The sequence below is a fragment of the Sinohyriopsis cumingii genome, chromosome 15, assembly GCF_028554795.1.
Source record: "Sinohyriopsis cumingii isolate HCF-2022 chromosome 15, ASM2855479v2, whole genome shotgun sequence".
Lineage (NCBI taxonomy): Eukaryota > Metazoa > Mollusca > Bivalvia > Unionida > Unionidae > Sinohyriopsis > Sinohyriopsis cumingii.
This window is the reverse complement of record NC_142975.1, coordinates 61,739,139-61,766,843: the sequence shown is the minus strand read 5'-3', so window position 1 is coordinate 61,766,843 and position 27,705 is coordinate 61,739,139. Positions and strand designations below refer to the sequence as shown.

The 27,705-nt window shown below is 34.4% G+C and overlaps 1 protein-coding gene and 1 pseudogene across 1 annotated transcript; one reads left to right on the top strand and one right to left on the bottom strand.

Annotated features, from left to right (window-relative positions):
* LOC149781920 (signal recognition particle receptor subunit beta-like) lies at positions 1 to 27,634 on the bottom strand. Its single transcript, XM_089936123.1, has 7 exons — positions 27,483 to 27,634; positions 21,228 to 21,319; positions 17,012 to 17,086; positions 13,717 to 13,799; positions 8,923 to 8,982; positions 6,962 to 7,093; positions 1 to 1,088 (listed from the first exon to the last, which is right to left on the bottom strand). The coding sequence occupies exons 1-7, from the start codon at positions 27,592 to 27,594 to the stop codon at positions 875 to 877; spliced, it is 768 nt and encodes a 255-aa protein (XP_089792249.1). The 5' UTR covers positions 27,595 to 27,634; the 3' UTR covers positions 1 to 874.
* On the top strand, positions 23,320 to 27,085 carry LOC149781921 (uncharacterized; annotated as a pseudogene).
* Positions 27,635 to 27,705: the final 71 nt, after the last annotated feature.

The following is a 27,705-nucleotide window of genomic DNA, read 5'->3' as shown; positions in this document are numbered from 1 at the left end:
TGAAATTTACGCTCAGTTTAATCAATACTGTCTCATATAAACAAAAAGTCTTCAAGGAACTTGTATGGTCAATCAGAATGAATATAAACCTCCTTTAAAAACAAGGCTTCTACAAATAACAATCATATGAAGTATTTAACAAGAATTTCATGTAGCTTGGACACAGTTAATGCCAATAATATCACCTATGTTTTGTTCCTAAAAAAGTTAACAACCAAAAAAGGATTTAAAAATACTCGTCCACTGAATTCATACAAATATTAAATGACTAGATTCAATAGATGCAGGCACTAATATCACTAAAATGTATGTTAAGTAATACTTTATTCCAATTTCATGATGACATCAGCATAGCCAGAAAACGTATAAATTAACTGAATGAACAGCAGATTGGAAACAGGTGGGTCTGAGATAAAATGATATACCTATCAATATTCCTATTATTATGATAATTATACTTATGAAATATCAAATTATTGTGACATAAAAAATACCGATATTAGGAATTGTGAAGGCCTTGAAGTTATTTCGAAATGATCCCAAAAGAATTTAATTCAAACATGGACTCTCCACTTTTCCCCAAATAAAATAGGACAAACATTATCCTGTCTTAAATGCCTTGCACACCTCTTGCAAAAGATATTAGTGATACACTTCAAACAATATTTCTGTATGAACATTGTTAAACTTTCAAAATACCTTTTGTACCTGTATGAGAAAGAAAGAAATTTAATAATTATAATTCTTATGGAGTAATGGTGTGCAATATAGTAATGCATATGAAAAATGGCAAATAATCTGGTATTCAATAAATGCAGGTATTAGTATCATCAAAGGTCTTCAAATTGTTTTTAACAAAATATGTTGACATTTTCTAGGCCACCTTCAACAACCATTCTTCTATGCATTTGATATCAGGGTCTGATTGTTCATTATTTCCTTGAGCGCTACACTCCGCAAAGTCGACTTTCAATGGTCTCAAATCACTGAAAGCAAAGTCTTTGTTTCGCTTTCCAAGGAAAGTGTTGTTGTTTCCAGCTCCATCCTGACCCTGAAGTGCAGCAGACCTTGTCACTCTTAATGTGTTCCTAAAATGAACAAATGCATTATGATAGTGAGTTATTTTGAAAGATGCATAATTTAGCGAATTTATGTATATATTTTTTTTATAAATCTGGCAAAGGCAGATACCAAGTCAATTTTGTTACGAGAAAGACTAGCATCTTCCACCACTAGGAAAAATTTGTATTTATAACACAGGATAATTTACATTTTGACTAGACTGCATTACATTCAACGAGGGCAGGAAAAAAATACCTTTTTTCCCCATTCACATGACAGAACATTCTGCAGAAAATAATATATATAATTTCTTATACCTGATAAAGCCATTTATGGAAAATGAGTTCAGAGCTACCTGATTATCTGAGCCACACATAAGAATGGCTCACTGGCTTGTTTTCAAGAGAAGGGGTCAAGGCAAACTCAAATTGCTGACAGCCATCGAGACAAGGTCAGTCATTATTCCAATCACTACAGTAGAGTACACAAGATGGTATGTGTTGAGAAATGACATCCAATCCATGTGATCAATGTCACAACATTTTCAGGTTGCAATATCTTTGTTGACAAAATTGGACTTTAGTTAAAAGACTGTCATCAGCTTCTTGCATAAAAATGAGATGAAGTGGTCAGCAGGAAAAGAAAGGTATTCTGATGCTATGGTCTTGAAGTTGCCCATCAAAGCAATGTAAGAAATAAGTGATTGTACAAAACTTCAGTAATGTTGGGATGGAGGCACAATTTTCTCGGTTAAGAGGTTGATGTAGGAATTCTGTGGACGGACAATGACAGCAGGAGGTGAATAAAACTCTGGAGGCTGAACCTGGTGGACTAATTTAAAGGGTACTCAAAAGGTTGAGACTTACCAAGATAGCAAACCAAGTACAGAAGATCCATACATGCCAACCCGTGGTGAGGAAAAAGTGCAATTCAAGTGGACAAAAAGAATAATGTGAGCGGAAAAAGAGTAATCCACATATAACATGATAAAAATTCAATAAGCATATTTACAAAATGATTTATTTATCCCTCTGGACTTTTAGCATCAATTACTGCTTCAAGTTTTCCTATATAAAACTTTGAGCTTTGAAAAGCAAGAGGCTTTTATATTGCGTTTCAAAACACTTTGTACCAGCTAAGACTATGAATGTTATCCACAACAATAGAGCACTAAATGTTGGGTTACAGAGCCTGGATCTGAATCCAGTTTTCTTTTTGTTAATAATACTGAACAATCTCTCACAGTCAGCATTAGAATGGTAAAGAACCAACATTCCTTTCATAACCTGACAAAGAAGAGGAAATTTATATCTTCCAGTTATCTGGACTTTTAGCTTGGAAATAAGATGAAAACAATCAACTCTGTCCACTTGAAGTATATTGTCAAGTAGAGTGCCAGCTTGATAGTTCAGAAGTTCTCCTAATTTATCAGCAGCCTTTCCTGCAGTATGGTACATCATATGACAGAGACAACTGGATATGTACAATGATGGAGACATTTTTCAAAATATAGAATACAACTCCTTTATGAATTCCAGTCATCACTGATGCAGTATCAGCTGAAAACCCCACACAGTTCTGCCAAATTATGTTTATTCAAGCATTATCAAGCAAATAAAAAAATGTTTTCTCCAGTGGAATCTACTGTTACTTCTGGTAATGAAAGAAGAGCACTCTGACTTTGCCCTTTTCATTGTCAAAGTCTCTTACACAGACTGGGTATAACATTTTGTCCTCATAATCACTGCTCCTGTCTGTTGCAATACTAAATGGCCCAAATTTCTTGGCTTCTGCAATTTTAAGCGAATTATTTTCTGTTAAACACCTAAGAATATTAGGTGATTTTGTTCTTGAACATGCATATTTTCTGCAATTTTGGAATCAAGAAAATCTTTTTTAACAAAGGACCAATGTAGTCTTCTACCACTAGGGATAGTTCATGTTCTATTAAGTTCTCGGTACATAATGTCTCTGCATTTATAAAATTTGTGTCCACAATTTAGTTCTGCTGTAAAAAAAGAAGTTACCTTAGTATTGTAGTAAGTAAAACATGCTAACTGAAGGTTTCTTTGTTTTACCACCATGACCAATATTAAAATCCTTTCCACACAGCCTGCAAAGGACATGAAGCTGCCCTAGAATGGAACATTGTATTGTTTAATTAATGTATTCTACCTTGAATCAATTATTCATCTTTTCTTAATCCATCTGTGAAATTATTTGAAAAAACATTTTTGCTCTAACACACGCTTTCCTAACTAAGCCATACAGCTGCTATGAACAGAAACCGAGGTCAAAAAGTTTGAAAGTAGAAACCAGCATCTTTCTTGGAAATAGGGCAGCTGCCATAAATAGAACATAATACTGTTAGGAAAGTGCATGCAAGTCCATAGACAAGCGTACTCTTATATCGTAGTTACATAGAAGCTGTCTTTTCTAGAATATGGTCTGTGGGATTAATGGGGTGTTAATAAAAATGAGAAAACAAATTATATTGAAAACATTATATACAAATTGCATTATATTGAGAATAGCATTATGTACCAAACTGCATTGATATTGAAAACAGCATTATATATAAACCACATTATACTGAGAGCAGAATTATGTACCAAACTGCATTATGTTGACAACAGCATTACATACAAACCACAATAACATGAGAACAGCATTATGTACCAAATGCATTATATTGTGAACAGTGTTAAGTACCAAAACTGCATTATAGTGAGAACAGCATTATGTACCAAAAACTGTTATATCTAGAACCAAAAACTGCATTATAGTGAGAACAGCATTGTGTACCAAAATCTGTTATACTGAGAACAGCATTACATACCAAAAACTGTTATATTGTGAACAGCATTATGTACCAAAAACTGTTATATTGTGAACAGCATTACATACCAAAAACTGTTATACTGTGAACAGCATTACATACCAAAAACTGTTATATTGTGAACAGCATTATCTACCAAAAACTGTTATATCTAGAACCAAAATCTGCATTATAGTGAGAACAGCATTATGTACCAAACTGTGAACAGCATTATGTACCAAAAACTGTTATATTGAGAACAGCATTATGTGCCAAAAACTGTTATATCTAGAACAACATTATGTACCAAACAATGTATTATATTGAGAATATTATGTATAAAAAAATGTTATACTGAGAACAGCATTATGTACCAAAAACTGTTATATTGAGAACAGCATTATATACCAAAAACTGTTATATTGAGAACCACATGATGTATCAAAAAATTTGTTATATTGAGAACCACATTATGTATAAAAAACTGTGTTATATTGAGAACCACATTATGTATCAACAACTGTGTTATATTGAGAACCACATTATGTATCAAAAACTGTGTTTTATTGAGAACCACATTATGTATCAAAAACTGTTACATTGAGAATCACATTATGTACCAAACTGCATTTTATTGAGAAAGTAATTATGCACCAAATCTCATTATATTGAGAATCAAGTTATAGAGTGAACAGCAGCATACTGGGAATGACCAATATGTTTTGTTTCCCAAATTCTAAATAAATAGAAAACACTATGCTTCACGTTATCTTCTTTCAAACCAGAATATGATATACTGGTATGAATTTGGTCATGGGGTGCACAGTGGTGCATATCACGAATGGTTATGATGATATCCATTATAAGGTGCAGCAGCTGTAGCATCCAATCAGATTTACCATGTATACCACAAACCAAGATCATCAAAGCATTCTCATGGAACATAATGATGGGCTTTCATCATGTTTATATATGTCACAAGGGAGTCCACAATTTATTTTAGCAGTTATTAAATTTTCGTCTAATATTTCCAAATCACAAAGCCAAACAGACATTAACTGTAAGTTTTGTGGAAGAAAATGTTGACATATCTTTTATTCAATTTTAAGCATATGAAACAAAACAATACATGCAAATTATGCACCATGTATATCACTAATTTGCCACAAATTAATTTGCAGATGCAATGAATCTAGTGGATTTGTGACAAATATATGTCTTTACAAAATTATGATGTGCAGTAAATGAATTAGCCACTTCTATCTAATCAGTAATAAAACTGTATGAATGCTGTCAAACTAATGTTGAAAATATTTGTTTTTAATCAGATGACAATTATATTCATTAGCTGATAAATCATTTGAGTGTCAATGCTGGACAAATCCTAATCTATCAGGCAATTTCTGCTGAATAATGAAAGCTGCTTATGGGTCAAAGCATCTCTAAGGTCATAAATTATATGATCAAGCCGGTTCATGTACATTGTATATGTTGTTGTTGTTCTAGGGTTTAACGCCATTTTTCAGCACAAGATAGGCTATACATGGCAGCCAGTATAACTGGTGGAGGAAGAACCCTGGAAAACCCAGGGAAGAACCACCGACCCATAAGAAGCTATTGGCAGGCTTTCCCACATACCCATGTTAGGCGAGCCTTGGACTCTAACCCACTCAGACAAAGGTGAGATGGCAGTGAACTGGAATGGCGAGCGCTTTAGACCACTCGACCACTGTACATTGTATACATAGCTGCCAACCTTCCAGGCTCACAATTAGTGAAAATAGGGATAAAAAGTCGTGAATCTGGACACGAATTCGTGAAAAATACCATGACAATAACTCCATCCACTCCATCCACTCCAACCATCAATACTACACTATATCAAGTTCGCAAAATAAAAATAAAACACTACATATATGCAGAAATATTTATTTATCAAGACATGATACTGTGGCAGACTTGAACTTCCTCAACTGCTTGATCGTAAATTTGTTTTCTAAACAGTTCCGACTTCTTGCCTGCTGGCTGATCTTGGGGACTAAAATTGCCAACAAATTTTCTGCAGCTAAGGAGGCCCTAAAGTCTGTCTTATTTTTCCTCACTAAAGATAATACTCTTTCACTGTCACTGTTGCTGTGAGGAATGCACAGGAGCTGCAGCATTTTTGGTTCTTCCACAGGAAAATTTGGAAGCGATTTTCGAGTCCGGGAACATATGTCAGAACAAATGTTTAGCATGGTCTCCAGCTGATAAAAGTAGATTGTGTTCGACACAAGAAAACTCACAAATAATGCTTAAGCGTTGGTAGCCTGCGGGTCTTCCGCCAATGGTTTAAAATATTCCAGAGCTGAAATCTGCGAATTCTTAATTTTCCCAACTTCTATATGTTTTTTGCAAATGACATTCTTCATCACATCATATCTGCAACGGCACACTGAGTGCAAAAAGCATGAATGAATATCAATGTTTAATGGCAGAATGCATGGCCAATTTTTGATATATTCCAAATATAAACTTCACTTTTTGAATAATACATTTCTTTTTCCTTGGTGGTGAAGACATTTTCAAAATCTTATATGCGATGCTAACGGTAACTCGAATCAGTGTTTTGATGCATGCGTGGAGCAAATTTCCGGTTAGGCCCCAGTTTCTCTCAAAAGCGTTTGTAAAACTACTCTTATACATATAGATTAAAATAGGCTAAAATGCTTGCGACCGGGCCAACTGTACTAATCTGCTGTAGATCTACTAATATCGTGACCAGCAGTACCGGACCGTTTCGCAACTGTGAATATCACGACTGGCGCTTAAAGGGAAATCGGTTCTTTTATTAAAGATTTAAAATAATTGAGGATCGGAAAATTCATGAATTTTTGTCTTACGGCGTGAATCCGTGAATCGCTGAAAAAGTCGTGAAATTCACACCAAATTCGTGAGGGTTGGCAGCTATGTGTATATATACAGTGGATATAATATGTACAATAATGCTTACACAGTCCATAGAAAGAACAATGGATATCAAATGCCTGCATGATAATGGTATGGCCAAATGGTTATAACCAAAGTAATTCTAAAACTTACATTTCCTTTTCCAGTTGTGACTGAATCACCTTCAATCCTTTTGCCAATGTCAAATCTTGCTTGTTACAGGCAATCAGGAATGGTGGACAGTTTGTGGAAATAGCACTGTCACTCAGAAGTGTGTACAAAAATCTGTCAATAAAAAGAAGAATGCATTAAAATATGTATGTCATTCCCTATTTAAAGCTTTATTTTTTTTAAAAGACCCATAAAACACAAAGATTTCTTTGCAGAGTTTGTTCCTTCAATGATATGTACTGGTTATATATTTAACACAAAAAATCAATGCACAAGTTTAACACTAATCACATCACTGAAAAGTGATCTGGAAAAAGTTTAATATCAATCACACTATTGTTGCAGCCGTGACCTAGGATAAAAGTGATCCCTTGGAAAACTTGAAGGAGAACAGTGATCCCTTAGAAAACTTTAATGTACAAATTAAACACTGATTACACTATTGTTGAAACCAGACATAGGAGAACAGTGATCCCTTAGAAAACTATTATGTACAAATTTAGCATTGACTACACTATTGTTGAAATGAGACCCAGGAGAACAGTGATCCCTTAGAAAACTTGAAGGTACAAGTTTAACACTGATTATACTATTGTCAAAGTCACAGACCCAGGAGAAAAGTAATCTCTTCGTCTCAACAAGCTTGTGTAGATGCAACTAAAGTCAACATACATAATCCTGCAATCACTGTAAAATTGCTACCACTCCCAGAACAGTCACCTCTATTCAACATAGTTCTCAAACCTCCAGCTTCTTTTTCTTTCATATACCCCTTTCTAAACATATTTGACTTTGCACTTTGCAGCCACATCCACAAAACAGCTAAATTTGGTCTATTCTTCAGCTGGATAGATTAAAATAGGTTACAAATTACTTTCTAATATTTAAAAAATGTTATAACCTTGGCCATTTTTGTTTTAATTTGGTCCAAAATCACTTACTGGAAATGATATCTTGAAGTATAATTTTTCATTACAAAGAGTTAATTCCCAACCTAGAACCCTGTTAATAAACTAAGAAAAAGCTAGTAAAGTGTAATTAAAATATTTTCTGTATTTCAAATATTATTGTCCAGATTAAGAAACAGGTCACAGAGCAGAATTCTCCTTTGCTACAACTAAAAATATAGGGGACATAACTCTGTTATGTAATAGTCAATTTAGCCATGATGTACATCTGTCTGGGTGATGTCTGATCAAAATCTCTACAAGGCTTTGCAAAGTTACTGACCAGAAAATCAAATTTTAAGAAATGGGTGTATGCTGCATTTACACACCCAATTTATATGGGTTTACAAAAGGAAGATCACTAAGTCCTTAATCAATCTGTAATTTTATTCCCTGGTTTGAAAATAAATGCATATTTCTTGTCAAATTTGGTGGGATATTTGATGAAAATGCAAAACTCAAACTTACAACCCCAAACTGTGTCTTAATCATCTAGACCTTCGACATAAATTAGTCGGAATGCATCAAAAACTCAGTTACCTGGTCTTATTTGAGATGCATTTGATTATATGGATATTCTTGAGTGAGTCTTCCTCCAGCTATCTTGGAATGTATACAGCATATCCATAATTATACCCAACAGCACAGTTTATGTTGATCAAAAGCACTGTCATCTAACATGAACTGGACTAAAGGCAGAAGCAACATTCCGACAACTGTGAGCTGATAAAAATGATCTTAATCTTGATGGAATTAATAATCTCTTTGCTTTTCTATTCATGAGCAACAATCTCAGATGCAAAATGCAATGCTATGTCTATAAAAGTGTGAGAGTACCCAATACAGGTTGTACATCGTAATTGTCATAACTGTCAATTTTTGCATTACTTTAATTAAAACATTTAAATGGCAATCCATCTAATCTGCTCTAGTAGCAGGTTGAAAATTTGAACCATCTACTAGTAAAGCTATCATGTCTCTGTCTGAAATGCTTACTCTGCAACTTCTTTAACCTCCTTCTGGATGGTCGAGCTGTCTACAACAAAGATTATGGCTCTGGAAAGGAAGAAACTGAAAATCAGCTGCACATAGACAGAAATAGTGCTCAGTATATAAACTTCTAGAATTTGTGTTGTATATAAATGTATTCAAACTATGCTCCAGTCCTGAAACTGAAGTAAACTGTTCTTTCCACAAAAAATGTTATAACTTTCTTTTTTGTTGAGATATTAGTACGAACTTTGATATTCATATTGCATGTTTCCTGCTGAATTCATTGCTCTCATTAAATTAGTTGTCAGACTTCAATATTTTCGTTTACAAATGAAGAAAATATAAACATTTCACAACTTTTATGACATGTAATTTAATACAAATATATCACATTAACAATAGTTCATATGTATGTAAAAAAATAATTGAAAACAACAAAAATGCAATGCTTATTCATAATTGTCGTTGAAACAATGTTGCAAGACCTAATTTCATGAATAGGATTCAAGTTGGTTTCATCTTCTAAATCCTGTGATGTTATATTTAGGTCCTTGCTGAATGGACCAGGGAATGCAGACATTTTTCACTCATACATGCAAAATAATTTTTATCACTTTCAGACTTTGTATTTGTTTGTTTTGTAGTTTAAAAATATTATTTATCCTATCAAATGTTATCAATGCACTGGGATTTAAGAATCCACTTTAAGTGTGCGTGTGGTTACTTTGCTACACTCGTCAAAGTAAAAAAAAACCATTTCATACAAAGACTTTGCATTTGTCTAATAGTAATGCGATTTTTTTTATCATTATTTCATCAGACAATGTCCCATTACAACATTTAAACAAATGCAACAACATAATGAATGAAAGGTTGAACATATTTTAAAACTGATGACCGTTTTTCAGTTCAGATATTTACAGCATCAACAACCTCAGCCTAGTTATAGTGGACAAAAATATACACTTTGCGTGTTCGTTTTGCGACTGTATACTGTCTAAACCATACAACAAGTGTTATTATGATAAAAACTATTTAAAAAACCATCTAAGCATCTTCTTCTGGCACACCAATCTGTACAAAATTAAAAATAAGTTTATTTTTGGAACATCAGGTATGGAAAAGTTGACATCATTATCAGCTGTTAGAAAATTCAACTATGGTGGACAATGCTGACATAGAGAAATGAAATGTTTTACAAATTCAATGCTCACTGTGGTTAGTTTATAAACATTTCTGTTAAATAAATTTGGTAGCAAAATAAAGCTCGGAATATGCAAATTGTGATGAAATATGATGCATTTATTTAAATTGCCAAACTTTTGGTCAAGTCTGGGTAAAGGTTGAGGGATTATTTCTTTGTGTAGTAATATCACAGGAACATGCTGCAACTACTGACCTAATTGTTTACATCTCCTCTGATAGGATTGAAAATTTCATGAATATTCATGAAGTTTTAATAACCTGCATTTTGTAACAAAGAGACTGTGGCATGATCAATGTTTATTTCCAATCTGAAATCTGTTACTTTTGATGATTATGAAGTAATAATTCCATTAATATAGCATCAAATATAAAAAGAAAACATACCCATTATAGATAATATTATTAGCTTGTACAATATATAAAATGTGTTGCAATCAAATGGCATATACTGATGCTGCAATGAAAATTCTACACTTGGTCAACAGTTTCATCAGATTTCCAGGAAAACTGTCATCTTGTCCAAGTTAGACTTGGGTTGCTAAAATAATCATACTTATCAATGTTTTGAAGAACTACTTGTTTGCAGAGTTCAAAATTAATTTTTGTGATCAGCTGATTAGTTGGGCTGGTTCACAGAACTTTACTTGGGGTCCAAAAAAAAAGGGGAAAGAAATGGTGATAATGCCTACTGATACATTAAATTAATAATGTGCAGTGAATTACCTTATATTATGACAATTATACAGAGACAACATAAATTTCATTGCAGAAACAAAATAATACTTGTTATAAAAATTACTTTAAAATGAATAAAAACAAGGATGATTACATGGCAAAAGCTAAAAGGTAACCATAAATGGTGACGAGATTAAGTCATAAATTCCTCATAATAAATTTCTGAACAGAAAAGTATTCTCAGCAGATGAACCTAGCCGTATTCCTTGTTCCATTTGTCCCCAAAATCTCTCTTCAACACAAGTCCCTTTCATAATCTATACCATCTATACTTGCTTATAAGTTAACTTCAGCTGCAAACTCCACACTCAGATCTACCAATGCATAGTGCAACAGCATATCAGGGTCTATGTTGTTTGCATTTGGACTCAACTTATAAGCATGTATATGCTGTATTCGTAACTCCTCTATCTTTTCCTCTTTCCCTACAATGCAAAGAAAAAACCCATACCAATAAGAACTATGTTTTAAGAAACATGTGATGTGCCCCAAATACAAAATGTCTATATAAAAAAGATATAAGAACATGAACATATCCCCAACCAGAGTCTCAATCCACAAATCCAACCTGAGGCATGAATCAAGGACAGGAAAGCTATAAAAAGTAAAAGTATATGATAATCTTACATATTCCAAAGAAAATGCAAAGAAAACCCCGAAATAATAACCACTCAAATGTATCATGATTATTGAACTAATTGCCCCATCCAAGGACATAATGTAAAAGCAGGAGTCATACAAGGTCATATGATATAATGTTATATTAAATTCCAAATATGTTGAAACAATACTACAATTAATAATAAAAATAACAGCAACAACAACAATAATAATAATAATAATAATAACCTACTTCTTGCTCACCCAGGGACATAACTGTGAAGTAACATTATTTTCAGGAGTAAGTGAAGTATGGGATTTTATATTATGCCAATTCTGAAACAAAATGAGACTGATGTCTTTTTTTCCAATATCTGAAACGAATTGTTAGGGTGAAATATGTTTCTTTGATAATACTTAAACATCATAATACATTGGCAGTAAAACCTCTACCTCACAAAAACAAAAGTGCTAAAAGTCATCTGCCACCTAGGTGGAAGTCGGACAGGAGTGATCTCCCATTAGATGGTGAAACTGGCACCAAATCCTGTACTTACATAAAGCAACTATTGGAGTGGATGTGCACACCATTATGTTTTAATGCAGCTATGGGAAGGGGTGGGGGGTGGGGCATACCTGCATTTTCAACAGTTTATCTTTATCAAGAATATTTTATCCAAAAACTGGTTTCTTCTTTGAACATGTTACCTGATCATAATACTTTATGAATATATGTAAGTGATGGAGCGGGTTACATCACCTTACTGAAGAAAAGGCTAAGTTTCTGGTCCTGTAATGTACCTGATGCAGCTTCTAGACCTGCTATACCTAACAAGACCTTCTCAGTAAGGCAGTTGTTAGTTTTCCATAAGTCAGACCAATTTCTCGTGAGGTGCAATAAAATATAATATACTGATAATTTCAAGTTGGAAAACATGCATTAAGAAAGTCTGGAAGTTTAATCAGTAAACATTATGTTCAACTAAAATGTTTGTGAAGTGCACTTTGACCTTAAGTACCACCAATACAGTTTCATTCACTTCAGTTCCAAACCGTATGAAGCTCGATGGCTTCTTGCTATCTCTCAACTTGATGTAATCCTGTCCTTCCTGGTTTTTTTCATTCTGAATTCTTTATAATTCTTTTTTATTCTTGTGCTGGCAATTTATAATTTTTAAGAGGCTTCTTGTCCCTTTCATTCTGAATATGCATCGTTTATTGGATGGCACTTGCAAAAAATTCAATAATTGACAGCTTGACCATGCAGACAGTTTGCATAAAAATATATGTGCAGTTTAAGCATCTAAGGTATTCATGTAAAGTTAGTCTGGTTCTATTTTAATATGAAACCTTGATCCAAATCAAACAAACATTTCTGCTATTATTTCATAACTCCATATTTTAACAGTCAAATCATAAATGTTGGCAGGTTTGAGCTTCAAGTCTCATGAAAGATACAAACTAGAGTTAGCACAGATATACCTGGACACTGCTTGTAAGGGAAAACTGCCCCCCCTCCCATCATCGATCCATTGGAAGTTGAAGGGTTGTGTCATTAAGAACCTCTTAAATAAATGGGAAAAGGTCCTGCCATCTGACAAGGAACTGTAGTCATGGTGATCCTGCAATTTCCTGATTACATAGCATATTTTTATAGTCTAATTTGGATTTTTGGACATTTAATGACAGAGAAATGCTTCTGAAGAAATATCATGCTAATGCATGTAAAGTGTCTGGCCCCTGGACACATTATCACAGCAATCTTTGTACACTATATTCCTTTATACAATAGCATACTCCATTTTGACACAGCCTTACATGACACAAACTCCATTCTGTCACAACCTTTCATATAAAACATTCTGACACAGCCTTACATGTAACAAACTCCATTTTTGGATACAGACTTACATATAAGATAATCCATTTGGACACAGACTTACATACAAGATAATCCATTTGGACACAGACTTACATATAAGATAATCCATTTGGACACAGACTTACATATAAGATAATCAATTTGGACACAGACTTACATAAAAGATAATCCATTTGGACACAGACTTACATATAAGATAATCCATTTGGACACAGACTTACATATAAGATAATCCATTTGGACACAGCCTTGCTTGTTAATTACTTTGGTATAAGATGACCTCACTAACAATGTGGCACACTTAAAGGCTTCCATGAACCACATTATAACTAGAGATACATGTTTATCTGCTTGCATAGATTTCTTAGCCTTACCTGGCCAGTTCTTTGTAAATACTCAGATTCTGCATCCGTAATCTCTCATGACCAGGAAGATCTATGATTCTCAATGTCTTATTCTGAAATATACAACACATGAGCAGGCTGTTTACTTGTAAACGTGAATACCCTCTCTAAAAGGAGTACATCAAAGTGGGGGACAAGGCCCATGGACATTTTTTGTACAGATACAGAGGTAAAGCTGGGAAATTTTTAATACTAGTACACACTGATAATACACAAAAGCTTACAAAAACAAATTTAGTGAACACTTAAATATTTAAGTTGCTTATGTTACTCTGACTAGTCTTAAGTTCTGATTGGGAATTGTTAGCACTGCATTTTGAAGTAAAATACAGGTACTCCCCAAGACACATAAACTGTGACATTCTGATCTTTGAATTAAGTGCACTCAAAGTATATAGCTGTTTCTCCTCTCATGTACATGTGTAAATCATTTCTGTTAAATGTTTTTATAATCTTAAGGATTTGTTTGGTGTTATTTTGTTAACGTTACCCTTCACCATGATGTCAATTACAAAAATACATATACAGTCTAATAAAACCCTTCTTACAAAAAAACTGACGTGCATAGAGGTCCCAGAAATTTAACCCTTACATATCTTGAGGACTATCTGTACATTTATTCAACAGTACATTAGGAGAACATCCAATACACTGCAAATTCAGCCCTCCTAAGCTTTTTTCTTTAGCAAAAACAATGCTAAAAGTAGCTTGCCCTCTTAGAAAGTCAGATAAGAGTTATTTCTCCATGGATACAGGGAGTAGCACTAAAATCCCATTTATAATACAGTTACTATTGGAGCAAATATGCATTCTGTATCAGGTTTTCAAATATGTATAACCCAAACATAATTAATTAGGAGAACAGGTAAAATGTAAAGGGCGTAACATCTCTTAATAAATGCAACTTCAGATTTCATGAAAGATATTGGCTATAGTTAGCATATAGATGGGCCTGGATGCAACCTGTAGGTAATATTTTTCCCACACAAATCCAGTGGAAACACAGCAGCTGTGTCAATTTGCAGCTGCAAAATGAGCTGGGAAGTTAGCCTGTTGTGCTGCTGCTGTAAATTCCACCATGTCATAACAAGCTCTTTGGGATAAAATGTCTCCATGGTAAAAGTTACACAAAAGTCAGGGGGCCCAAAGTGGCCGAGTGGTCTAAAGCGCTCTCCTTTACGGATCACTGCCATCTCACCTCTGCGTGGGTTCGAGTCTAGGATTTGGCCAATGTGGGTATGTGAGAAAGCTTGCCAGTAGCTTCTCGTGGGTCGGTGGTTCTTCCCGGGTTCTTCCTCCACCATTACTACTGGCCGCCATGCATAGCCTATCGTGTGCTTAAAAATGGCATTAAACCCAACAACAACAACAACACAAAAGTCATCTATACCCCCCACTACAAGGCTTACAAAATGTCAATTAAGGAAAAGCTGCACTTAATGATATGCTAGTGACAATGAATGCTACACTAGTGGAAATGAATGCCACGCAAACTGTTACTGCTCTAAACCAATGAAGCCAAAATATGTACACAAAAACTTGTTTGGTCTGTAGTTACTTCTTAATAACCTGTACAGCTGAGACTGAACTGAGATATTCTGTGGTAGAAATGAAAGATCTTCATGTTCCCACTACCTTGATTCACTTTAGGTACCGAAGTCATTAAGGGATACTGCAGACAACTTTGAAGTGAAGTGTCTAATGAAGAAAGAGGTTTCACTGCTTCCCCATGATCAGGACTTTATTCACAGCCATGAAGGCTGGAGTCATCAGTAAAATACCAACTGAACCGCAAATAGTTTGGATCAACCAACAAGGCATGTCCCTCGTTGATTTTGCTGCTGTATCTAGAACAAACAGGAAAAGAGTTATGAATGAGGCGAGTCAAGGAGGTTCTAGACATAGGCTCCAAGTGTGCTTCATTCACCCATTTTATAATCCCGAATTGATTCCATTTTACACATGGAACAAAAGCTTTCAGCCCATGATAATCAAAGTTCACCTGATGGGGGAGGTCCCCACAACGACCTTGGGGGGTGGGGTGGGCAATGCTGAAAGAGAGCTGATGGGTGACAATGTTATTACAAGGTATATGCATACCTAATTTAAGACGAGCATTTAATGACGTTATATCACTTCTTTGACAACAAATATATAAAGTATCTGCATACCCAATTAAGCCTACTGGTAAATATTCTTCTATGCTTCTTATCACTTCTGTAAATCTTCTGAAAATGGGAAATCGTCTACATAACCCCTTGTATCCGAATAGTCATCAATTTATTCACATTTCTGATCTTAAGAGCAGTGTGGATTCTGTTTTGTGAACTAAATCCCCTCTCACATTCTGCTGTCTGTAATTTGATAACCACTGCAATTTTGGCCAATCTAAACAAGTTAGGGAACTGGACTTCATGATATTCAACAAAATATTTATCCACAACTCGTTCACGTTGTCCCTACAATATTTCTGCTGTAGGATAAAATTTGCTGCAAAGCTGTATACGGTCAAGGAGGTTGCAGCCTTTGAAGAAAGCAGGTTAACAAGTACAGCCATTTGTGTTAGTAAATGGATTATCTTTCTTATATTCTTGACAGAGAACACATAAAATCCTTTTTGTTTTTTTTCCCTTAACCAGTTGTAGGTAATCAATAACGTCTCTTGTAATTTCAGTTCCTTTTCTTCTTCTTCTTTCAGTCTCCCATTCCATGTCCTGTGGATAAGGTGCCAACAATTTCCATGTTGTTCGAGTCCAAGACTCAGCTAGCGTGGGTATGTGGGAAAGCCTGCCAGTAGCTTCTCGTGGGTCATTGGTTCTTCCCTGGGGTTTCCAGGTTTCTTCCTCCACCAGTTATACTGGCCACCATGTATAGCCTATCTTGTGCTGAAAAATGGCGTTAAACCCTAGAGCAACAACAACAATTTCCATGTCATTGGTTTGTACAATGTCTTCAGTTCAAGTTGGAACTCAAAGTCAATAAAAAATCTTTAACAAAAACTATAACAGACTTTTGATCTTATTGAAAAAGTTACCGCTATGTCTCGCTTCCTAATAATATGGGCTTGACAATAAAACTAAAGATGATGTACTGGTATGATATAACAGTAAAGTTCACAACTGACTGTACATCAAAGATTTCCCCCAACTTTGACCTTCATGAACTGTGTAGCTATTGATACATGCATTACTATAACAAATCTGACCAGATAGATCTAGCTTTAAATTTTTAATTCATGTATACTTACTGTATTTGGTATACTTACTGTATTTGGTATATTGTAGTCCCCAGTGTTTGGAGAAATAGATGTGTAAGACTGCTTATAAACTTTGTTTACCAGCTGAAAATAGATAAATTTATTGAAGGCCAATGTCCAACTATAAAACTTCCAAATACTCAACAATCATAATTATTTAATTATTAGTGTTTTTGGACCTCTGCCATTAATTACAAAAATTAATAAACTTGTGATAAACAAAAATACAGCTCTTTTCGTAACTGAACAATTTCTCAATATGACCCATGATCTGAAATTAGATTGTTATTTTACACATGTATCTTCAACAGCAGAAAAATACAGGTGGCAAAATTACTCATCAATTAGCAAATGAACGAATGCATGCTAAGGCCAAACAATAGGGGTGAAACAATAAACCTGTGCCAAATACTGATATGATTCACGATACGCAGCCTGTGATACAATGCATACTGATAAAAATGTGAACTTGAATGTTCTTTCCATCTTTGGAAGGTATATGGTGCCCCCTTATGTATACTGTAATTCTGCTCCTATTTCCAGTATGCAGAAAATAGATAGACATATCATTATGATATATTTATATGCAACTCTCATTGATGATAAGATAACAATACTTTCAAACAGACTACCTGTTGGTTGCATTGAGTTTTATCCAACATTTTAGGTCATCCAAGTGTGGCTCCATTTAACTCCCTCTGTTTTGTACAACGTGAATGATTTGAAAACATCTTATTACCAATTTCGTGTCGCAGTTACACATGGAAGATATTACAATGTTATCTTCAAAACAGAAGAAATACTGCAATTTCCTCGTGAGAAGAAAATTTCATCTAAAACAAATTTGGGCACAGGAATAAGGTTAAATACCAATAAAATCTACCACATTTTACTTTTGAGTAAAGGGTCACATGCACTTGTATTAGTTAGAGAAGAAAGGAAAACTATTGACTACACCCAGTCCTATTCTACAATTTTTTTTAAACTTACACAAGGTGATAAACTTGAGCAGCTTAAAATCTGCCCTATAGTTCAATCTATGCTAATTTCATTTATTCCATCAGCCCCTTCATTCACTGGTTAAATATCTCTGCATAAAAAAGAGAAATTCCATATTTGTTTCCCATGTACAATTTAAGGAGTGTTGACAGGGTTTTATCTTAAGGTAGATCTCCCTCTTTATCAAAGAAAAAAGGAGGGGGAAGAAGAAACAGTCAAAGGTCAATATTTATCTAAACTTCAATATATGTCTCTCTTCCTGCTCCACTTTCTTTGAGCTCTACTGAAATCAACATCTTGGGCAGATATCACCTCTACTTGTATAAGCATTAATCTGTTAATTATTTCTGAGCATACTCTGCTCCTTTTCTTTATATCAATATTGTTCTGTGCTTCCTTCTGAATGGGCATATACATAGTTAGGTTTGTCAACTTGAATATATTGGGAAACTGATCTTTGTGACTGTTATGTACAATCCTCCATAACTCACAGATAGTATTTTTCGGATACATCTGCTCCAAAATAGGATTTTTCACTGGCATAAACTTCCTTTGTTAAATCAATAATTTACTGACGACTATGCCAAATTTCTTATCTGTTCCATAATGCTGTATAAGGGTATTTGGTCCATCAATGCTTGTGCAGACAGAGATACTAAAATAAATATCTTTACTTCTTAATTTCATTTTTTACCCTTATTTTATTAAACTTAACCTTGAAATGGATACATGTATATGGTTTTGTATCATATGATCCACAGGGCAAAACTGATTGATTAAAAGAAATGAAAACTGCATTATACTTTTAAATTGTCTGTATTTAAATTAGGCTCAATATTATGGCCTTTGTACATTTAATTTTGAAATACCATATAACTGGTATTTAACACCATTTTGGACTAAAATTCGCTTGTATCTCTATTAACCCTTTACCAGCTCCAATAATCTGATATACTTTATAACTTTAAAAATTATTGTCATCATCAGTATTTGCTGAATGAAATAATAATGAACCATGACAGAAGCAGATATTTTGGGTTTATTAGCTAGCCCATATTTTAAACACGCATTTGTAAAACTTTCTTCAAGAATGGTTTCACTCTACACCATAATGCTTATTCCTGGGCACCCTGCACTAATCAAATTTAGTTTCACAACCATTCATGTCACACCTGAAGAAACCAGATGTGGAACAGTTGCTATCCGAAAAACAGATGTCACAACAAGAATAGTTAAATAAAAATTGTATACTTCGCTGAACACATTTTTATATGTGGGACTATCAATGAATCTGTGGGAGTTCTCACATCTGACTGTTCTTCAAGCATGTGAATTCATACAAATTTTGCACAGTTTGTGCAATGGCACACCCTGACAGCATCTCTGCATAAGTACTTGACATATCTAATTACTTTTCTGTGAACAATGTTGCTCTGCCAATACTTCCTGTTTGCCACGCTGAAAATAAGCAACATTGATTTCTATTTGGCGGTTATTGTTTGACCTGGACTGGAACAAACAATAACCACAAATGAGAATTCAATGTTCACCGTGCAACAAACTGGTAGCATAGCTTTCAAATCGTCCAAAGGAGTCAGGATAGAAACTTTGTGTGAAAGTGGTTATTAAATGATCTGTAAAGTGCTTCATTATACATGTGGAACACGTTTGGAATGTATAGTATATGCTGAACATACTTCTGGTTTAAGATAATTAGCAAGGAAAGGGGAGAGGGTCAGATTATGAACCTTGTAACTTTGTGTTAACCAGTAGATGGCGAATGGGTATTCTCAAATAGTCTTTTTCGTTGTTACTAATAAAAGGAGTGCCTGTGATTGCAAATCCTGTTACAGATGGATTATTATTTTTACAGAATAACAAGGCAACTAATAATTACTCATGACTGCTGAAGACTAAAATAACATGAATGCAAAGTATCATTTTGTATCAATTCTCCATCTCTTATATCGATATGTGTATTTTTTCACTAAAAGTATTGATGCATCGATATATCGATGAATCATTTCACCATTACTTGCCAATATGCAATTTACAGTTTCTTGTCTGTTTTCATAGCAGTGAATTTGCACTCTTTGCATCTCTCTTGATATACACCATCCACCACAGGTGAACTCTCTGACCCTTCCCTAAGCATAAAACAAGAAATAATAAAGCATGCTGTAATCTTTAATACAAAGCTGTAAGGTGCACACTGGAAAGGAACCAAGTTGCATCATTTGATCTGGATGGGATTTAGCAGAAATGTGCAGAACGTGGTACATTACACGTATCAGTGACCTTAACCTTGAATATATAACCTTGACTGGCATATGATACAAGAAATGCTACCAAGCTTGATATGATACAATGCAAAGTTTAAAATACTGATATATGACCTTAAGGATAAAACCTCAAATGTGCAATGTAATACATCTTCCAGTGACAATATATAAATATCTCAACCTTCATCTTTCTATCTTAAACAGCTCTAAGTCTGAAAGCAGATGGACAAATATTACTTACATTTAAAATATTGACCTGTGATTCTGACCTTTAAGATAGGACCCTAAATGTGGTATGTAACAAATCTTTTTGTGATGATATATAGAAATATGAAATTTCCTTTCTGCATCTCAAATCAGTCTAAAATTTTAGAGTGGAAAGGACCTTAAAAAAGAAGAAGAAAACAAATCAGCACACCATTACAATGACCTTGAGATTGGTACCCTTAATGTGACACAAAACACAATTGCTAATGATGACAAGTGTAAACCAAACTGCATCCCTTAAATTCAAACTGCTGTAAAGTTAAGGAGCGGCAAAAATATGGTGATGGAAAAAATACAATACAGAACCTCAACCCTTTAGATAGCACCCTGTGTTGTACATTACACAATATCTAACGATGTTTACATATAATTGATTAATGTCAAACAGCTTTAAATTTAAACAGCAAAAAGTCTGATAGATGGACAAAAACCCAAGCACCATATCCCAAACATTTCTTTAAAAAAGGCAGGGGACAGTATTGATATTAACTGATTAAAATATTCTTTCCAGGAAGGAGAAAAATCCATTTATTTTAAAATCTAAAATGAACATTTAAGATAAAATCTCTAAGAATATCAACATTCAAGGCAAAATAACTGTACTCAGCTTATTACCTCTAATGTGAAATAACATTAAATCTATTTAATCATTACTCTTTTAACTTAATGGGACTTACTCTTGAAAAGAGAAGGGTTTTTCCAGCATCACATGTTCCCAGGATCAAGATGCCTCTCCTTTTAATGCCTCTTCTCATAAAGGCAAAGAAAACTACAATATATATATATATATATATATATATATATATATATATATATATATATATATATATATAATAAAAAATACAATTCATATGGTGAATAACAGTCCTTTCAAGTGCACTGGATCCAGCAAGGGATCACATTTGTCAGGGACTGATTAAGATAAATACAATAAACTGACTACGAACGGTGCAAAACTAATATCTAGCTAGCCTAAGCGCTTTCAACTCTTAATGAGTCTTTTTCAAAAGCAAATACAAAATACAGACAAGACAAACAAATAAAACAGACAAACCACTGTCTTTGTAAAACTTTACATGACTATGAATTGTTGCAGATGCTGACGATCTTTGTAAAACTTTCATGACCAAGATCTTTCAGCATCTGCAACAAGTCAGTCATGTAAAGTTTTACACAGACAATGGTTTGTCTGTTTTATTTGTTTGTCTTGTCTTAGGCTAGCTTGATACTAGTTTTGCACTGTTTGTAGTCAGTTTATTAGATATATATATATATATATATATATATATATATAGAGAGAGAGAGAGAGAGAGAGAGAGAGAGCATGAACTTATGCTGCTTAAAGTAAAAGATCCAAGCTGTATCATGTAAACAGTCCAGTTATATTGATTAAGATACAATAACTCATACAATAATAATTATAAAGAGGCAATTTGCACCTTGTTGACCAACATAAACGACAATGCATTATAAAAATAATTCTGATAAAAAATTCTGATAGGAGTCTAACAGGGTCGGAAAAATGTGCCTTGCATACAGGGTAAACCAACTACCAAATAAGTTTGGTCTGGTTCTGTGGGTTTTAGAGCCACTATTTAGTACATGATAAGATATGTTTGATGGTGAAAAAACTCCACCAACCCATGGCAAGTTACTGGAAAGCTTTCTTAAATACTCACACCAAGCTGACCTGAAACTCGAACACATGTGGACAGAGATGAGATATTAGTGATCTATAAAGGCAAGTGCCTCTGACCACTTGGCTACCTGAAGGCCCCTACCAAATAGGCAGTCCCATGGATTATTACATAATATCAAGATTGTTCACTTTTAAGTTGAAATGTATGTGAGTGATTTGGATTTTTAATGTAGCTTTAGCAATTTTTCAGTCATACTGCTACGATGTCTGCAGTGTGGCAGTTTATAGTGATGACTAGCACTGGGGCATCATGCTGCAGACATGTAGCATGATGTCCCACCCAGTCACATTATCCTGACACCAGGCCAACCAGTCCTAACACTAACATCTTAATGCTGAGCGTCAACTGAGGAAGCTGTTAGTACCATTTTTGTAAGTCTTTGGTATGACTCGGCCGGGGATCAAACCCACAACCTCCCGTATCCGAGGCGGATGCTCTAACCACTAGGCCACCGAAGTGGTTTTTAAGTTGAAGTAAGTTTCTTTAAGGAAATAAATAAAAATATAGTAATACTGAACAAAGTGTTTAGATTCCTTCATTTAGTTTGAGATAATTATCATCATTTTAACTAATTTTCGCATTCCCCGCTTCCATCGCATTCCAGCCAACTGACTTGTAGATCAACTTAACTTGAAAACATCTTATTTTGCTTCTGTCAGAATTTGAATCTATTAGAAGAAAGACATCAGATCAAGTAAAGTCTGACAAAAGTAATATGCCTTTATTCTGCAGAAAAGCACTGACATGGGCTGCCAAGTGTAAAATATTCCGAAAAAATCTGACTTCTTGTCCCAGTGTTAACTGACCTTGGAACATGCTACACATTGCAGTTATTTTGGCAGTAGAAAGGCGACGTAAAAACCAAATATCAAGGAAGGTGTCTCAGGGGGTACTCTACCAGGTGAAGTGGGCAATAAGTTGCAAAAAAACATAAACTTTGTCTTCTTCTATAAGAAAAGTGAAAATGATTTTGTCCTTTTATTTTTTCCGATTTTCATTGCGTGAAAGTAGTTTATTGCTTCTGAGATGCTCCCTTGCCCCTGTCTACTTGACCCGGTTGTAACTCCTGATGAAATACAGTGCAGCCTTAACAAATATTGCCAACAAAGGAAACCCCTACACATTCACAGGTGTGTTGGAATAGCTGATTGACCATTAAATACATGGGCTTGATAATCAGTTGGCAAGTAGCTGGACACTCGCAATGCATCAATTGATTCATGTACAGTGAGTAACAATCAGATGTGGCTTCACCGGTAAACAAGGCATGTTTTCAAATTATCTTTCTTTATATCTTTTCTCAACCTTTGTCCGTTTGTGATCGAGTTGCATAAATAATTTGTCCGTCTGTAGCATTGATGGCAAGCTATCCAATAAATTATTCAAAATCTGTTGTGCATATATATCGACAAATATTATCAGTTATTGGTAAAAAGAGCATTTTCTTTGTAGTATGTAACACTGAATGCATTTGGACTTCAAACACTGTGATTCTATGTTTTAAACATTTTGGACTTTATGAATGTTTCTGAACATATGGCTAAGTGGTGGGTTGCCTGGACATGACCGTAAGCTTCCAGATGAGGATGAAAACACCCTTCCTAAGATGAAAACCTTTAATAAGAAACTGTAAATTAAAGCATCAGAAACCAATGAAAAAATTTCCAAGGATACAGATGCGCTTATAGGCTTTATGAAATGTGCGTACTTTTTAGCCAAATGCAAGCTGCCAAAGGAAAAATTTCCTTGTGTTGTGGGGGTTGAGAGAATCTCTGGGCATCACACTGCATAAAAGTTAGACTTTGTATACTAGCCATCAAAGTGTAATGGAATTTAAGAGTGCAACTGCATCTGTTATTTTCTAGGATAAAGTTCAACAAGTTCAAGAGTCAGGCGACTTTGCAGTTATGATAGACGAAAGCACTGATATAGGAAACTCAAACAGACTACTTATGTACATTCAGTACTTCCAAGATTTTTGTTTGAAATTATGCTTATTGAGCAACTGTGAAATTCATGGAGGGACTATCAATGCTGAGGCAATAGTAATTAAAGTAAGTGAGGGGCTGAAGGAGAATGAACTAGATATTAAAAAGATGATCAGGATAGGTACTGATGGTGCCAGTGTCATGACCGGTAGGAAGAACGGTGATGTGTTGCAGTTAAGGTAGTTTTGTCTTGTGGGTCTGTACTGTGCAGTACTGTGCTTCACAGGCCTCCAGAGCTTTTCCATTGTTAGAAGTTTTCTAACACAGTATTCAGCATCTTCTACTATTTCAGTAATTCCGCTATAAGAAGTAACAGACTTAAAGAAATACAGCATTTACTTTGACTGCCTCAACTGAAGCATGATGAGTTCCATTCAGTGCGGTAGAAGTGATTTATCGAACATATCCAGCCCTCTGCATTACTTTGAGTAATAAGGCTACCAGAAATCCCACAGCAAGTGGTCTGTTCAACAAAGTCAGTCAGTTTTGTTTCATAGCCATCACCAAATGCTCATGGACATATAGCTACGACGTCATAGCCTCAGCTTAATTTGTTGTGGTTGAGGCTACGAACTGATCCCATATCATGTAATGGAGCAAAAAAAATCATCACTAAGTCAGAAAAACAATAGTGTAGAAATCTACTAGATAAGTATAATCATGTTGTGAAAGAAGTTTGGCTTATATTGAATTTATTAAACCCTTACACGATAAAATAAATTAGCATAGTTACACTAACCTCACCGTGTCCAGCATGACAGATAACGCGAGACTCTCGCCGTGACCCCTTTTTTATGAAAGGCTTTCCAGACCATACTTGGATATTCTACAATATGTTATTATCAATCAAGTGGCAAATAATAGCTCCTTGGTGGAATTTCAAAGTTGCCGATAAACCGTATTTACTTTTAATGTGTAGAATTTCTGACTCAAACCTTGCCATATTTTTACTACGATTTGTTTACATTTCCAAATAAGGCCTCAACGTCCTTATAAGGCACACAAACAAACGAGGCTGAGAATGGAAGTAATCATTATTTGAACTAATATGACAGATGATCTAACTGAAAATATCGGATAAAAAAGGTAAACGAGATTTTACAACTATTTCTACAATGACTTGTGATACTTCCGGTATTAAATAAGAGGACTACTCAATTTATTGCATTATATGCAAGGAATATGTTTAAATTGTTGATATTAGGCTAACAGAGTGCTGGGTGGGATTCACACCCAGCTTGATCCATTGACACATATGTGCTCATGTTAGTACCCCGTCCACGAGGTTGGAGTAGGGGTACTAATATTAAGGGTGCATAGAAACACCGGAACGCACTTCATTTTTATCGTATATATCATTGTGTATATTGGTGTAAATGTATAATTCATATCTGTGACATTTAATATTAGTTATATAATAAATTAATATGTACTTTATTTTCTGCAAGTGATGCAACATCAAACTAAAAAAAGCTGGAAACTGCACATTTTGGAGAGTTCGTAAAGTAACAGAATTTAATATTAACAGCTTGTATTGTAATTTATACACGAGTTTAATACTTTAGCTATTAATAATAAGCAAACATTAATACTGATTTCTTAAGTTGATTATTATAGTGCGGTTATTAATAATTACACTTTTCTTATTATCATATATATATATATATATATATATATATATATATATATATATATATATATATATATATATATAGAGAGAGAGAGAGCGAGACAAAACCAACATGAAAAGCGTGTCTTCCACGTGGTACAAAAATGACTGTTTGATAAATCCTATATTATTTTTGCTTTCTTCTACTAATCATGGAAATTCAACCTTCAAAAATCAGCCATCATTCATTCTTGCGTTCCTGCATTGAAATAAAGATTATTTAACCAGTAGCCATTGGAGTTCAATACACTATCTTACGTATTTAATCAGCTAATCATGTGCACTTGTATTGCACATCTTTTTACTCAAATACACTCGAGTATACTCAAATATACCCATTAAATATATCTTTGGTGCTATAGTTTTTATTGAGTAATTGATGAATATAAAGCGGCCACTTTCCCTGTTGTAGATCCATAGCGTCAGTTGCATGTCGGTCCTAAAAACACCGAAAAGTTAGACAAAGTCTGTATAATTTGTTATTATTTGTATATATTTGCATGCATCTATAAATTTATGTAAAGAAATTGGTGTTCGTTCTGACTAATGTAAAAAAGTAGCGAATTAAAATTATACATCATTTTTACATTATACATTTCTTTTTTTAAAAACTTTGTTCAAAATTAACTGTTAAAAAAATTTGACAGGAACTACACAGTATTAAAACGTCAACCAAAGTGGGTCACATACGTGGACGGTTTAATCAACACAGATGTTGCCATTCTTGAGTCTACTTCCAGTATGCTACATTACGTAGCGAAGTAAAGTGAATCAATAATATTTCTGTTATAAATTTATACGGACTATAAAGACTATGGTTCAGCAGGCCTTAATCATTTTGACCTTTTGTGCTTACGAATGCCAAATGGTCATTAATTGCATTTATTTGGAAAATGTGTTGATTGCTATATGGTAACTATGAATTTCACAATCAAAACTTAATGAATAATGTAAATAATTCAACAATTTTCATTTTTAGTGCACTATAAACGCAAACGTTAATAATAATATGCACACCTTTATTCACAATTTCCAGCTATGATACATACGATATTGCGTTTCGGTGTTTCTATTGCGTTCCGGCGTTTCGGTGTTTCTATGCACCGCTAATATTAGTACTAATGGACATATTGCTATTTCTTGGCAGATTGTCTAAGATAATTAAAGCCAATAATTGATTTAATCAAGATAAGACCAGTGGTGGATGGTACATGTGACTCTTTAAAGGCCATGATTAAGCGCGAGTGAGTACTTGTTGGTAATCTTTGTGAATATGCGGTGTGTGATGTGGAAAGAGTTGTGTACAAGAGACCCGTTAGTGAGAGTGAGAAAGTGGTTGTGAATACGAATGTATCAAACAATGTTGATGAATTTGAGGGATTTAGTGATGGAGACTAGGCTGAAGAGACGGATAATGATAAAGTGACAGAGTGAATTGAAGTTTTACGAATCCAGTGCACAGCCCTCTATGCACTGACCAACACTTTACCATATGGCCACAATGAAGTCAAGGAATATGCATATTATGGATTTGATCAAAGACGAAACGTGAAAATTCATATATTGTGTTCTTACCAATAGTAATTAAAACAACAATTACGGCAGAAAGAAAGCCTATAATTGTAACATCGCCTCTTTTTATGCCATCTCTCACAACATCCATCCAAACCAAAACGTGGTTCTCCATTTTTCTCGCTTCAAATTCTACTTCCGGTTACTGCTCAAGCAATTCCTCCACTCGTTAGAGAACCGTTTCAGCTACATTCGCTAGACAGAAAAAAGGTGCCATTTATTACTG